This window comes from Lutjanus erythropterus, chromosome 13, assembly GCF_056507025.1.
Source record: "Lutjanus erythropterus isolate fLutEry1 chromosome 13, fLutEry1.hap2, whole genome shotgun sequence".
Classification (NCBI taxonomy): Eukaryota; Metazoa; Chordata; class Actinopteri; order Lutjaniformes; family Lutjanidae; genus Lutjanus; species Lutjanus erythropterus.
In genome coordinates this window covers 18,699,358-18,715,020 of record NC_139329.1, presented here as the reverse complement: position 1 = coordinate 18,715,020, position 15,663 = coordinate 18,699,358, and the positions used below count along the sequence as shown (strand labels likewise).

The window sequence follows — 15,663 nt, the reverse complement described above, 5'->3', positions numbered from 1 at the left end:
CCAAGGGAAATTTGGTCAGCAGTAGGTGACTTTGTGCTTTCTTGATGCTCACCTGATATCTCCACACAAAAAAGCGTTCGTGCAATGGACTCAGCCCTGATTTACTGTCTCCATAGAAGCAATGCATCTCAAATAGGGCTGCGCATTGTTAAAAAATGATGATACCAGTACCAGTACCCTTAAAGTGGTACAGATACCTATAGAGTATTTCATTTGATACATTTTTTTCTATTTCATTAAATACCCATCATGTGAATGGAAGCATTCATGAAATAATCTTTCCGTCCTCATCTTTTATCAGAAACCACAGGTGTGTACTAAAGCTAAACTAGAATGTTTTGGTGGCATTTCAGCATGCTGAACTGCCAACTCTTTAACCTTCTAGACCCCAAAGCACCTGTTTATGTTTCACTATAGCACCTGTTATTTTAAAATAATTTCCAGTGTATTAAAACATGGAAAAAGTCCTGAGCTTTATGTTGTAGGAGTTGTTATCAATGGCAGGAAATTGAAATATACATAGTAACATAGAGATCTGTGATTTTTACTGTTTTGTTAGTTAAAAGTGAAATCTCCCTGGCTCTCACCGCCAGAGATAGGTGCTGTTCTGACAGGGAGGAGTCAGTAGGGACGACTGACCAGGTTGTATACATTATACATTTCCATGTATAAATTCAGCAATTTTTTCTCATAAGTTGTCATGAACACTACTTACAACATTGCTGTTGTTTGTTCTTACAACATAGGTTCAAATTTAGAGAGGATTCTAGGTCTAAAAGGTTATAATTCATCGCGCTCAACTACATGCTGCTACAGACTGTACAGCATGGGTGGTAGCTGTTGCGGTAGTGGGTCAATCACGTGGCATTAAATCAAATAATGCTTTAGGCGACTGGCTGTGAGGAAAACCACACAAATAGCCATTTTTATCTAGATCTGGGTTCAAAGGTTTTTCAGTTGATACCATAACGGTATCAATTACATTTAAGATACTGAAAACCTAGCACAGACCTAATCCCAATACAGAGTCCAATACTAATGATGTCCTAAACAGAAACTCTTACTTCCCCTAAACTCATGCTTCACTGCTCATTCTTCATCACCCGTCCCAGTGCCAATGCCAGAATCATCTTAAAAAAACATCCACTATCAATCTGTGTAATTGACAGTTCTCCAATTTGTTCTCCAAACACATCTTTGTAATTTGCAGTGCTTCATCTTATCCTCTAAACTTCTTGGGAAAACAAAGCAGCATGGTGCCCCCTTCCCCCTACTTTCAGCCTTCAATCCTCCCAGCAGGCATTTCTGCTGTAATGACCAAAGGCAGCAGCAGCACCCACTACACACTAGGCTTTCTGTCTTTTGCCACTTAATACTTACATTATTTTAAGACAGCTGTTTGCTACTGTCTTCCTCTTGTTCTAAACCCAGGGTTAAACCTGGTCATGGAAGTTTAGTAATGTCCCACAGACACACACATTTTATTAGGTGGGGATTTTTAGTTGTTCATAAATTTTGTGGCCCTTTCTGCACAGGTAGTTTTCCCTCTACCTCCTCTTTTTCTTCATTGACTGTTGATGACATTCACTTTGGTCATCTATAAGACCTCTCTCATTGCTTGGCTTCAAAGTCTGAACCTTTTTCAATAGGAGCTCCTTCCACTCTTCCTAACCTCCTGTATCCCCTTTTTGGGTCTGACTATTACCTGATTCCACTGGAAAAAAGAGAAGTAGACAAAAGACGGTAATTGCCCTGGAACAGGAGAAGAAGAGCAAGCGGAGAACAGAAAGATTGAGGCAGAAACACAGGAGGTTCAGAGGGAGAGAAAAGTGAAATGGGAGCTCAGGAATGGAGAGACGGGAGATGACAGTAAAGAGATGGGAATAGAGAGGAGAAAATGGAGGGGAGAGCCGGGGATAGGTCTGCTGACTTTCTGATTTGATTACTCTGCCAGAACTGATCCTCTCTTTCAAATTGGTACTTCTTTCTGCTCCTCTTCCACTCTCTCCCTCTCTCCATCCCTCTTACTTTTCACTCTTAACTCTCCATATCTTTTTTTTCTCACTCAGCTCCTCACTTGCTTTTACCTTCATTGCCCTGGCTCTGTCTCTTTCCAAATCTTCAAATACAGCTGCAGCAGCTCCATATCTCATCTATCAAACCTCTTTTCTGCTCATTCTTAATTCAAACTACCATCAAGAAGAAAATACCAAGGAAATAAACAAAAGGAGAGTTGAACAGATTAATTAAAACATTACCATAATTTTTGCTTTTACTTGAAGAGGACTTGTCAGTGAGGAAATCTGTTCTGTTTACCACATAATATACACAATGTTACAAATGGTATTTTTACAGTATGGCAGTGGTATTAGAAAGAGAGCCCAGAAGAGAGGATGTTATTAACAAATCATTCCCATATAAATCAGGATGCTGCTCTCTGTCTTTCTTTTTCTCTTGCTATCTCTTCTTGCTTCTCTCCACTGGGCAGATGTACAGTAGGATAGTGTGTTGTTAACAGGAGCACAAAGAATTACAGTGTTATTCTTAGTTTTAAGAAGCAGTTAGGTCCTGCATTAATTTGCAAAAAGAGGATTTCTTGAAGGGATGATCATAACTCAAAAGCAGTGCAAAGAGTTGTATTTTTCAAATATTAAGGTCGCACTCCAGTATTACACACTCCACTGGGCTATTTCATGTCTTCACTGATCATGTAACAGAGTGTGGTGGTCCTCTTGAGGTTTTCATTTAAGTTTCTGCAGCTAGCCTCTGAAAGGTTGGATCTCATTTCTGTCACTGACTTGTAACATTGACCACCTGTTTGATCCCAGAAGTGTCGTTCACCTTTTTCCTTTTCCTCATCCCCTTCCTCCTACCTTTGATAGAGTCTCCTCTGTGGTTTGTTTATGGTGCAACGCCCCATTGGCAGGGAACTATGTGCAAGAAGGCCAACACACCTATTGACCAGGCCGTAAAGATTGAAGCTAACCACCAAAAACACCGCTGGGTGAAAAGTCATGTGGCTGTCGCTCCCTAAGGCCAGAGTGGTGTACGTTTTAGAATGAATGGGGCATTACTATAAGTTGTGTAACAGTGTTGCTCTGCCATGCCGATGTGAGGAACTACATTAGTCAAGAAACACTTCAGGGATTTACTGTATGATGACAAAAGGTCACAGCATAAGCCTGTATACCAACTATTAATTAAAATTTTAAAACATGTGGAGCATGTGGATAAAAGCCTTTTACTACCCGTCCTTGGATGCCTAAGAACTGCCACTGATAAATCAATAAGGCGCCAAGGGTCTGACTAGCTGTTTGCAGAGATTGGAACGTGAATTGCTGCCAACCAGCCAAGTGAGCTACTGTTGTGAGTTTGTCACTTGTCTGGAAGTTTGCTTCACCATGTCTCCTCCTCACTTGCACCTCCCAGTAATTCGTATGCTGTTAATTACCTGTGCTGCTGAGGAGGCACAGGCTAAATGTCTATTAGTAGTAATGCTGTCTAAGCTAGCAGAGAGCTTTACTGTCTGATAGATGGCTCCATAGTATACTGTGTTTGTATGTGTCTATGTGTGAGTCTGTATATGTCTGGAGTGCGCTGTGTGTGTTTAGTGTGCCATATCACTTACTATATTACCTGTCATTCACTGTTTGTATCACTGTTTGTATCTTTCCCAACATTATTACACATCGGTTTAGTATCCGACATCTCACAGATAAGGTGTAGTGTCAGGATGTGTGTATATGTGTGGAAGGGGTGAGTCATTACTGTAGGAGAGAACCAAACTCAATTATTCTGTGTTTCCACTGCATGATATGGCTCAACTTGACTCTATTCACTCTACTTTGGTTTTCCATTGTCAAAATTTGTGGGTTGTACCTTATACTATTGCTGGTAAATTGTGTTTTCATCATCATCACAATATGAACATGCATGATAAACACATCACAAAAGACTGCCTGAAATGCATTAACACAAAATAATTTTACTTACACACCGTGCATTCACTCTCAGCATGCAAACCTTTGATATACGAGGTGGAGCCCACGATACATGGGCCATATATCCACACTATTTGGCCAATCAGATGAAGCCCCAGCTAGCTGTCAGCAGCCCTCAGATTAATTGGTGTCAATTTGGTGATGACCAAAGAGCTGAGGAAGGAGAGATGAGCACGGGAAGTGTGGTCGTGTTACACAAACACTGTGTAAAACATCCTGAACAGTCATCACAATATTGAGCAAAGATATGGCACATTGCAGATTTTCCTCGTATCATGCATGCCTAGTACATGGTACGATTTTGGTATCACTTCCGTCATGGTTCCAAGCAAACACTGCCGACCACTCATCACTCAGAGAATTGTAACTTGAATCATCACGTGGAACACAGGGCAACAAGAGTCTTATCTTTTTTCTGCATTCAGCCTATTGTGAAGCAAAGTTTTCCTCCTTCCTGTGATATCGTCCGTTTTTCCTGTGTATGTGTGGCCTTGAAGATCATGACACAGCAGTTTCACACAGCATCGCTGTGACATTCAGCTAAGAATCCCACCCATGTTGAAGTGGTGCTGTCTGCAGTGGAATGCAAAATCCAGAAAAGTACCTGATACTAAAACTGAGTTGAGTTGAGCCAGGCTGTACCATGCAGTGGAAACAGGGCTTTGTACTATCCAGTGCTGCCTATGTGACTTTTACAGTCAGCTTGATATTATTAACATTGTTGAGGCAGGAACATCAGCCTAAACCTTGCTGGGGTCCTTCTGTTCATTTTCATCTTCAGTCATGCACTTCTGATGTTCAGTGGTGTATCTGGGGCTCATTTTGTCTCTATATCATCTAACCAACAGTTAACCACTTGTGTCCATGTGTCCTTGTCACCCACACAGTGTTTGTTATGCTGTGGTGGCACGGATGTAGTTTAATTGATATTGTTGCAAGGCTGTTGATTGCTGTGTGGTAATGAGAGACCACCATTGTATGTGTCGCAGGCTGAGCCAAAACATATATTACAGCTAATACTGTAAAGATAGACTGCTTCCAGACCTAAAATTACTGCATCTGAAATTTTTTGAGAACTTCAAAGAGATCTGGTGTTGCTCTTGTGAACTGCTCTCGTGAATGGCTGCCATACCATTTGGAGAAACAACAGAACCAATTATAGACTTTGTGGATGTCAGAGTCAGATAGAACAGAACATTCTTACAGTAAATCTGAACTTAAAAGTAGGGATGCATGATATTTTTTGCTGATATCCAATATGCTGCAATATAGATATGTATAGATATATATATATGTGTGTGTGTGTGTGTGTGTGTGTGTGTGTGTGTGTGTGTGTGTGTGTGTGTGTGTGTGTGTGTGTGTGTTATATATGTAATATTATTATGCGTACTCTTATCACGATGTTCCACTTGCACATTCAGACTTAAAATACCATGCTTTTCAAAATAAAATACAATGCTTTTCCCGTTTAACACTACACTAAGAGGGCTGAACAATTAATTGAAATTTTATAGGGCCTATAGGATCTATTTGAAATTTACATGAAATTAATATTGCCATGCTGCAGGGATGTTCTGGCCTAACATAATATTCTACAGACTTAAGGGGAAAAAAATCACACCAAAATCATGTGATTTTCAATGAAAATAAGAATAACGATGTAAAAATGATCTTTCCCTCTAATATTGAAAATCATATTACCGCTGAAATATCAGTCACAATAATTGCATGTTTATATTTTTCTGAAATTATTCAGCCCTTCTTCATAAATCTGATACATGAGAATATGAGGCAGAATCAATCTATAAGAAGCTTTCTCTTTCTCTTCTGTTCTCTCCTGAGCCTTTTTGTGTTGCAGGATCACTGTAGGCGTAGCACTTATATGAGATCTAGGTCATTGGAGTTGTGTGTGTGCGCGTGTGTGTGTGTATGTGTATACTTGCTGTCAGCATGACATCACCTCCTTCTCTTTAAATAGCTCTCAGTAGCTTCTGTCACTGTAGCTGTGCAGTGAGTAGATAGTACAGGACCTCAGGGTGAGATTCTTTTTTTTTTTATTGGTGGAAAGCAAGGGGGAGATACTTAACAATGTGCACACTATGGCACATGTAGCTGTGGTGTGTGTATGTTTGTATATGTGCGTGTATATTCGGTTGTGCACAATATGTTTTCCTCTTGTTGTCCTATAGCTTGTATGTATGCAGCACATCAAATACCTTCCTCCCGTATGTTGTGTTTTGGCGGCATGCATGTTGTGAATGGTGTACATATCTGCATGCAGATTTGTGTGTGTGTGTGTGATGAAAATGTAGGCAGCGAGGCACACCCATGGTTAACCTCAGGGTGGGGCTGGTGCTGCTGCTCAGGATGTCACAAACCAGCAGCATATGGCAGCAGTCCCCATCCTCTGCTTGGCTCTAAGATGCTCTGCATGCTCTGAGCGTTGTGATGAATGGAGGTTGTCATCACGTACAGCTCAGACTGTATTCCACAGTATTAACCAGCTAGCGAGCTCTTGTGCTAGCTGCGGCCTTCTGCCTGCAATACTGTGTTTGAGCCCAGAGCCATGACTCTGCAGTAGAGGTGTGGGTCAGAGAGGCGGAAAGGAGAGAGGGAGGGAGGGGAAGGGCAGGGTACCTGCACTGTCAGCAACATCCACACACTCCATCCATCTTTCTCGCGCCCTCTCTCCCTCATTTATCTCCTCCTCTCTTGCTCTTTTCCTCTTTTCCCCAGTGTTTGTCAGAATGCTTAGTCACTGCAGTAAATCAATAGCTGATAGAGTACATTAACATAAAGCTCCACCACATGTGCTTGTTCCAATTAAACTACAGTGTGATAATCCAGTACACTCACACACAAATCTAGGTATAACTGATAAATAAAACTATACAGAGAGCAATATTAACGTATGTGTCTCCCTACAGCCCAAGCTGATGGCTAAGGACTTGCTGGACCTCGTGGCCTCTCACTTCAACCTCAAGGAGAAGGAATACTTTGGAATTGCATACACAGATGAAACGTAAGTCACACTGAAATTGTAATGTCATTGAAAACTCCAGTGTACACAGTCTATTGGATCAGTGCTTTCTCTTTCCATTGATCTTCTTTGTTGGATTGGGTTTGTCTGTGCTGAAGTTCAGGTACAAAATTTTTGCAAACATTTAGACCAGACAACAACACCTACAATAAACATCATGTGTATGTATCATCACAGTTGTAATTATTCATTTCAAAATTCAAAACTTTTTTTACTTTCAGCGTGTTTCCACATGTCCTGACCTGACCTAGCCTATTTATCACACAAAAAGTGTTTTTCATTTCAAAATTAAGCAAAGAGATGGCTTTTAAATTTAATATACCTGCTTATTCTTCTCATAATTAACTTAGTTGAACTTTCTAGCATTAATGGAGAAATCTTAGAACTATGTATAGAACTGAAAACTATTATCAAATACTCAGGCTTAACATTAGCAAGATGCTGTACTGTATGGACTGCAAGTACCACTATGAAATTTTAGTACATTGTTTGAGTTTTAACCATTGTTTTAGATGTCTTGCTGTAAAATGTGAGTGTTTTTCTCTACATGAATTTCTATTTTGCCTGTATATACTTTGTTTTTTGTTTTGTGAAGTCTTGTGTTGTCATGAAATGGTGTTTTTATTTTCACATTTAAATTTAAAACCCAAATATCCAGTTTCACATACAATGAAAGGAGTTATATCAGCCACGGCTGCATTAATTTTCATCAAAATAACATAACCATGATATGAATATCACACTGAACCATAAATTGATGTATGACAACAAAGGATCATTTGTCTATGTCTGCCAGAAGGCTTGCCACAAGGACTGTGCTTGAAATGCAAAAATGACATTCAAATTAGTTTTTTGTTTGGTGACCTAGAAAGATAGGAGCACCACACCATAGTCCAGAACTAGTCATGCAAACATACAAATCATTTACATACAGGCAAACACCACCATGGCCTTTGTTTTCTGTCTTTTTTGTTTTATCACATGTACCCACTGATGTCTAGCAAAGCTGGCCTCTGCTCTATGGCATTTACATGGCTGTGACACATAGTGTAGCCAGTGTCAGCCCAGCAAAGCAATATCAGCTTTGCAGTCTCAGTCCCCCAGGGCTAATTCTATGATGTGTAGATTTGTTACGTGTGCCTTGGGAGAGCAGACGCCTCAGCTCTGACTGCTCGGTGGTCAAAGAGGGCTGTGTGTCGGGGAAAGAGGGAGAGGGATTGAGAGACGGAGACAGAAGGGGGCAGAGTTTGAGAGAGATGTTGCTCAGTTGCTCAGGAGACCATGCAGGGTTACCAGGGTGACAAGCTGTCTCTGCAGTTTTTCTCTCTGTTGGAGAGGGAGAGCAAAAAGAGAGGAGAGGGACAGAGAAGAGGGGGGAAAGGAAGAATTGGTAACAGGAAGAGAAAAATGGGGAGGCTTAATGAGAAATTTTCTGTTGAATGTCTGGTCATAAAGTTTTTTGATATGCAGACTAGAGCCTGACTAATATATTGATGGACAAATATAATAAATAATGTTGGCCTATCACAGCTATATTGGTCTTTATTGGTATCAGTGTATATATGTGCCGATAAGAAAACTAACTTTTAAATGAATTAGAATGCAGATTGTTTTTATTTGTTAGCTTTATAGGCAGCTTTTTATGTATTTTTGAGCCTACATATAGTATTTCCTCTATTTTGTGTGTTTATTTTGCCCTATTATCATTTTGTCAGGTGTTAACCTGTAAAATATCTTGCCTCCAGTACATATATTTGTCAGGAGGGTTTAACCACTTTTGAGATGTGAAAATGTGTTTACAGATATTCTGTTAGGTATTCTGTATAAAGAATATTGACTGATGTACTTGCATCAGAATTTTTTAAATCCCTAATATCATATTGGCATCGGCCCCAAAATATCCAGTATTGGTTGGGCCCCAATTCAGACATCTTTGTATAATGGCATTGATTGGTTCTTGTCTTTTGTTGTTTTGTCTCATCAGGGGCCATTTTAGCTGGCTGCAGTTGGACCGCAGGGTATTAGAACATGAGTTCCCCAAGAAGTCTGGTCCCATTGTCCTCTACTTCTGTGTCAGGTGAGTCTTTCTTCATTAACCTAGCTTACCATGGTGACTGATTGGGGATGGTGTTTGAATGTGTGTGGGGGAGAGAAAGAAAGACGGACAGCGTGTGTCTGCATATGTGTCTGTGCATGCACATGCCCTCATGTGGTAATAGGAGCAGATTAATAAGGTTAGTTATGACAGGGCCCTATGAAATGGCTTTGACCCAGGTGTTTAACTCCCACCAAGGGGCCTCTCAGCCAATCATGAGCCTCTTAGACCTCATCAGAATGCGCTGCATGCAAATCCCATCAAATAGCTTTGTGGTGACTACAAAGTGCCATGCTCCAAACAAGATATCAGAATACTTTCCCATAAAGAGAGAAGCCTTGCCATTTCTTCTACGATAGCACTATACATTTTTATGCAGAAGGAATTTGACAAGAACTCCTGCTGAGTCATTGGTAAAAGGTTCACTTGTTAGTGTAATGCTACACAGGGTAGAAAATATTCTGGTGAGGCAACCTGTGATGAAGCATGTGCGCTCTTTGCACTGTTGCTGTATTGGAGTAATCCTTCCAACTCTTCTATGACCTGTTATGACAAGGTTATTAAATCTCCCTTCAATCCCACACTCCTCTGTCAGCCCTTTGTACTCCCCATACAATGGCCCCACTCATATAAAAACACTCCTGACTCTCACACAGGCACTGGATCATCTGTGTATATGTGGCAGCGATACAAAGTTTGTTTGTGTGTGTGTGTGTGTGTTTGTGTGTGTGTTTTTTAAATCTTCAATAGGCTATTGGAAAAGAAAGGAAAACGCACCTGACCTGAGAGAAGATATTCTGAACTTTCCGAGCCTCATATGAAAATGCACATCCCTCTCAACCCACTCTTTGCCCCACAACACACACATGCATACGCACATGCGCTTTGAGGGAGGGCTTGAAAGGGAAAGCCAAGACTTTGTTTTGGGTCCACTTCTCTGTCCCCAACATATCTCTATGATGTCATGTACACGTCAGGGACTGAGCCCTGGGTAGCAACGTACATAGTAACGTGACGCACATTAACACTGGAAAACAATGTCATTGAGTCGTTATTTCCAGGTTGACATTTACAACACAGCCCAAGTCATGACATAATGAGGTGATTGTGTGGTTAAATCATATTCTTAGAACATAAACCTATTGTTCTTTCTATTTGGTGAACAATAGTGTTATTGTACAGTGCAACAGAGATATTATCAAAAGATGTACAGATAAATATATGTTTGCTATTACTGCTGATCTCCACTGTTTCAGTTAAAGGGATAGTTTGCATTATTTGAAGTTGGGTTGAGTTGAGTTGTATGAGATACTTTTTTGATAGTCAGTATATCAACATGCCCCTAGTTTGGGGAAGCACAGAGAAATATCAGTCCAGTACTTTAAGAAGTTCCACTTAAAGAAATCATCATTAGTTTAAGTTTACACTATATTTATAGTATTGTTTGGTTGGTTTCAAAAGATATTTGGTTTATATAACCTCGTTTTCCTGTCATAGAAAGCTGTCTGACAGCAAAGATACGCAGTGTAAATACAAATATAGTGTACACAGAAATAGTTCACCCAAAACTGAAAATTCAGTCATTATCTACTCACCCTCATGCTGATCCAAGATTGGGTTTAGTTTTTTAGCTTCACAGGAAAAAAAGCTATACACAATCTCCCAATAAATGGCAGTGAATGGTGACCAGAACAACCAAAATAGAAAAGAACAATAATGGGATCCAGGCCTCCTAAAGCCCCAGCATACAAGTTTTTAGCCTGACTTTTCACTGTAGATCCTTAGCTTGGAGCCACGTTCATATGCACATGCACACTGTCTGATGGTATGATGAGGTGCAAATGGCTTGTTGGGACTTGGATTATGTCAGAAGAGCAGTATGGAGGCATCTTATGTTTTTTCCAGTTGTTTTTTACATTTGAAAACTGGTCACCATTGACTTACATTGTTTCGGAGATTCTGCAACATTGTTTTTCTGTGAAACTTCAGCAGTGTTTTGCAGACTAAAAAATTAAACCTGAGCTTCAATCAGCATGAGGGTGAGTAGATAATGACAAAATTTTAATTTTTGGGTGAACTATCCCTTTAAACTGACCTTTTTGAAGTGGCTCAAATACATTTTGCTGCTGTCCCGTCCATAGCAAAAGGTATTTTGCTGGGGGCATGTCAAGCAACATCTACTATAGATCATATGCTGACTGTTAATAAGTACCTCATACAACTCTCTTTATTTTAGATCAGCTGTAGAGCCGTATAAAATAGCTATATGGGTGTGTGTCTGTGGTGGTGGTGGGGTGAGGGTCACTGTGTGTGTATTTACATAGACTAATAGGTGTTTGAGGATGTGGTGGTGGTGCTTTGACATTGTGAACTTTGACACCATTTTGAGGCTTCATCCCCCCTTCTCTCTTGCATTTCAGTCCAATCTCTAAACTCAATCTCTCCAAATGTCACGTTGACTACACCCCCTTCTCTCTCTCTCTCTCTCACTCACACACACACACACACACACACACACACACACACACACACACACACACACACACACACACACACCAGCCTACTTCTTAGACACACGTGTACACACACACACACACACACACACACAGATTCAGGATTATAATAGGGCAACTATCAGCCCAAATGTCAGGCCTGAATCCATTATGAATCTGAGGATATTGCTTTCATTAGAACACTATAATGTTTTTTGTGTGTGTTTATGTGATTTGGGCAGTGGGGTGGAGTGGGTGTCTCTCTACGCAGGTGTATGCATGTCATGTATTTGCATGCTGATGTGGTATTTGTGTGATGTTGTGTGTTCCCAGTGAATGTTAGGCAGATGCCCACCTCCTGCTGATTCAGTGGGTGCCTTTTTGCATGCTTGCTGCTGTGCTGGCAGTGTGTGTATGTCTCATCAACACTGTGGCTTTAATTAAATGTTCACGCTGAATATTGACAAGGCTCCTCTCATTCTCTCTTGCAGCTCAATGGGTAACGCGATTTAAGCCCTGCAATATTGATCTTTCTACAGTCCCACTCACTCAATACCTACACACTCAAGCACACAAATCGACACCTTTGTTCACATGTGTTCATGGGGACACGTGCTTAGGTCAAAATATACACACTTGTCGGGATATATCATATACTGAAGGTGTTAAATACATTATATTTTGATGCACCTCTCCACCAGAGAAGAGCTAACAATGAGTAGCTTCCTTGCGTACCATCGTAGCTCCCCTCTGGCTCTGCTCGCATTCATGAGCTAAATTTAGCCTGCATTATTATGTTAGTTCCCTCCTCACCACTCTGCCAGAAGTGGGTTACTGTGCTTCTCTCTCCAGTATGTGACAGAGTGTGTGTGTGTGTGTGCGTGTGTGTGTCTGTGTGTGTAAGTACTATATGTGCATGTGGAATCACTACACACTGCTGATGATGCAGAGAGGCAGACAATGTGTGTAGTGCACCATGTGCACATTCAGTCTGTGTGTGTGTGTGTGTGTGTGTGTGTGTGTGTGTGTGTGTGTGTGTGTGTGTGTGTGTGTGTGTGTGTGTGTGTGGAATGTGCTCACACTCACAAACTAATAATGGATCATTGCCAGCCACCATGGTGAGAGAGAGAATTGGTTTTAAGGGGAAGTGAAAGGATGTTGATGTATGGTGTACAGGGTCAGCCTTTGGTGTGGTTCGCCCCCCTCTGGTCACTTTGGTCATTGCACCATTTCTGTCACAACTGTACATGACACTACCATACATGCATGTTTAACCAAGTCTTTTAAAAAATGTATGTGTTTTGTTTCTGAAGCAAATAGCCTAAATAATTAACCTCACCGATTGTCTTTATGGGATCGAAGATCAAGTTGTTTTCTTTGCTTCCAATACTGTATGTGTTGTAACTTTTCCTTCTGTGTTTTCAGGTTTTACATAGAGAGTATATCCTACCTGAAGGACAATGCCACTATTGAGCTGTTTTTCCTCAATGCCAAGTCCATCATTTACAAGGTAAGCTCATTATTTTGGTGCCATAATTCATGTTCCTGATACTGCTGGTAGGGTTGCACGATAAATATTGGCTGATATTGACCTATCACAACTATATAACACTATATTAGTATTGGCGTACATTAGCTGATGAATATCAGCTATATTAACATCTGATTTACAATTACAATTTAAAGTTTTATTTAGCAGAATCATATTCTTCTCTCCTGACTAGATCCTTGCTTGTGTTGTATCAGCTCTCAGATGTACGTCACTTTGGATAAAACCATCTGCTAAATGAAACTGTAAATTGTAAGATCTGATTTGACAGATTATCACTGTTATATATTGTTATGGCCAAAGCATTTAATTTGAAAACACTAAAATCAGTAAAGTAACTTAAATCAGTTAAAGCCAATATATATTTGTGAAGTGTTTTGTTATTCTTTACTAGAAAAACAAAATGAATATTTCAAGAGTCAGAGCTGGTCTTTGTGTAATAGTGATGCCAGTTAGATTTGGATTACTCAGAGGTATGGAATATTAAATCATCCATATTTGCTCACTACACCTTAGACTTTTTCATCCTCATGTTATATGAACTTCTTTTTAAAATGCATCGATTATCTTACCTGTGTCATCCATGAGCTGGAAATAATTATTGGTTATCACTATCAACAAAAAATCCATATTGTGCATTCCTTGCTGTTGGCTTATGGCAACATATTTTATCTTTATATGCTTTACAGGTATAGGTGGAAGGGATACTTGGTAATTTTGTAATTGAAACCAAGGTTTTCTTCTGTTAATTCTTTGCTAAAAGAGGGTGGGGGTGTTCACTGCATATATTTCAAGTGACTATATGGTAAAATCATTCAAGGCGCTTTATGTTTTTAGAAGCATGCCATTTCATTAGCCCATTTTTGGTTCTAAATGAAGAGATACGACAAAGAGACCATCTTGGACTTCGGTGTTCCACATCAGTTTGGTGAAGCAGTAAATGTGAACCATTTGCGTCAGCTGTTACCCATCATGTTATGTGTTGCACCATGTTCCAGTGACTAGTGAATAATTTGACACATTTACTGCCATCTGTCAGCGCTGAAGAACATTTGTTTTGTCTGTTTAACCAGAAATTGAAATTAGGCCTTATGCCTAAAAAAGAAGATCTCAAGGGAAAAAGCAGATAATATTTTTGATAAAGGGACGCTTTCCACATTTGGAGACTGACGTAAAATGCCCAGAGAACGTCATCTATGTATTTGCTTAGAGTCCTGTGAGACTGTCTTATTTGGTTAACTGGTTCACATTCAGGTAGTCCAACAAGTTCTAACTCAACACTGGGAGAGACACCAGTTTCAAGCAGTTGTTTGGCATGTCCAGAAGAGGGCGTGTGTGTCCTGATTAGGGCAGAAACATCTCAGTCAAAACCCTTCAACCCTTCAATATATTCTTCATGAGAGCACAAGTCAGTAAATAGAAATAAAATAAAAAGGGTTCTTATATGTAAGGGGTATAAATTGGTGCTTTTTGGTTAATGTTGTCAAATTGTTCTAAGCTTTAGGTTGTGTAGTTAAAGCCTAGTTGTTACAGAAACTGAAGCTTGAATGGACTAGTAAACATATAGTCAGGGAGAGACAAACTGAAGCTTTCTGATTCAGATTCTGTTAAAATGTCCTTGAAGGAGATACCTGGCTCTATCTGCTCCATTTATCACAAGTCACCCCGATAAGAACATCAAGTAAACATCAGTTACAAATGTACAAACGATCCCCCCACCAGCTCCAGTAGTGGATGACCCTGATGAGCATAGTATTCTTAGAAAACCTGCTGCACACACACATTAGATAAAATATGATAGATCAAGGAGTGTTTTCATCTTCTACAATCATTGTTTGTATAAGTAGTGGGAAACATTTTCTTCTGTGCTGTGGGAACACATACAGCACAGTAACATACAGTATGTGACACTTTGTAGGCTCGCTGGGTGGTACACCCACGGTGGGTTTGTTCTGTCTAGTGTTTCATCCTGACTGTCTGATCTCCCAAGCAATTAAGAGGTGGATTGTAAAGGGAACATTCCTGGCATACTTGACCCACTACTCACTGCCCAGTAACCCTTATCCTTCACCCCCTCAATACATACACAGCCACCCCACATATACTGTATGTACAAGCATATGGTTAATGAAACATTTGCACAGAAACTTTTACATGTCATAAAACAATAAAAAAAAACAGATTTGCAATTAAAAACACCAATTGGAAAATCTACAGAGTAATCAATAACTAGGGGATCCATGTCCGCCCTCAACCCATAAACCCCCTCTCCCATCCCCCTTCACTTCGCCTCTAATCTCTGAGCTCCATCCACATGAAGAGGTCATGAAATTAGAGAAGGGAGAGAAAAAATGCAGGGGGAGTGGTAGGGAGATGAAAGGAACTAGTATCTTGGATAAATGGATGATGATCAGAGGCACGTCCAGTCTTACTCCCAACATCAGCACAGTGTGCTTTTTTATTTATTTATTTGCTGCCAGCAGTAG

The 15,663-nt window shown here is 40.2% G+C and overlaps 1 protein-coding gene across 10 annotated transcripts in view; it reads left to right on the top strand.

Moving 5' to 3' along the window:
* frmd4a (FERM domain containing 4A) overlaps positions 1 to 15,663 on the top strand; it is a 139,218-nt gene that overhangs the window by 97,271 nt on the left and 26,284 nt on the right. For all 10 annotated transcript variants that reach the window (XM_084733370.1, XM_084733371.1, XM_084733368.1 and 7 more), the window contains exons 3-5: positions 6,929 to 7,023; positions 9,026 to 9,118; positions 13,054 to 13,138. In XM_084733370.1, coding sequence (XP_084589496.1) covers positions 6,929 to 7,023; positions 9,026 to 9,118; positions 13,054 to 13,138 — 273 coding nt within the window. The remainder of the gene's footprint in view (positions 1 to 6,928; positions 7,024 to 9,025; positions 9,119 to 13,053; positions 13,139 to 15,663) is intronic.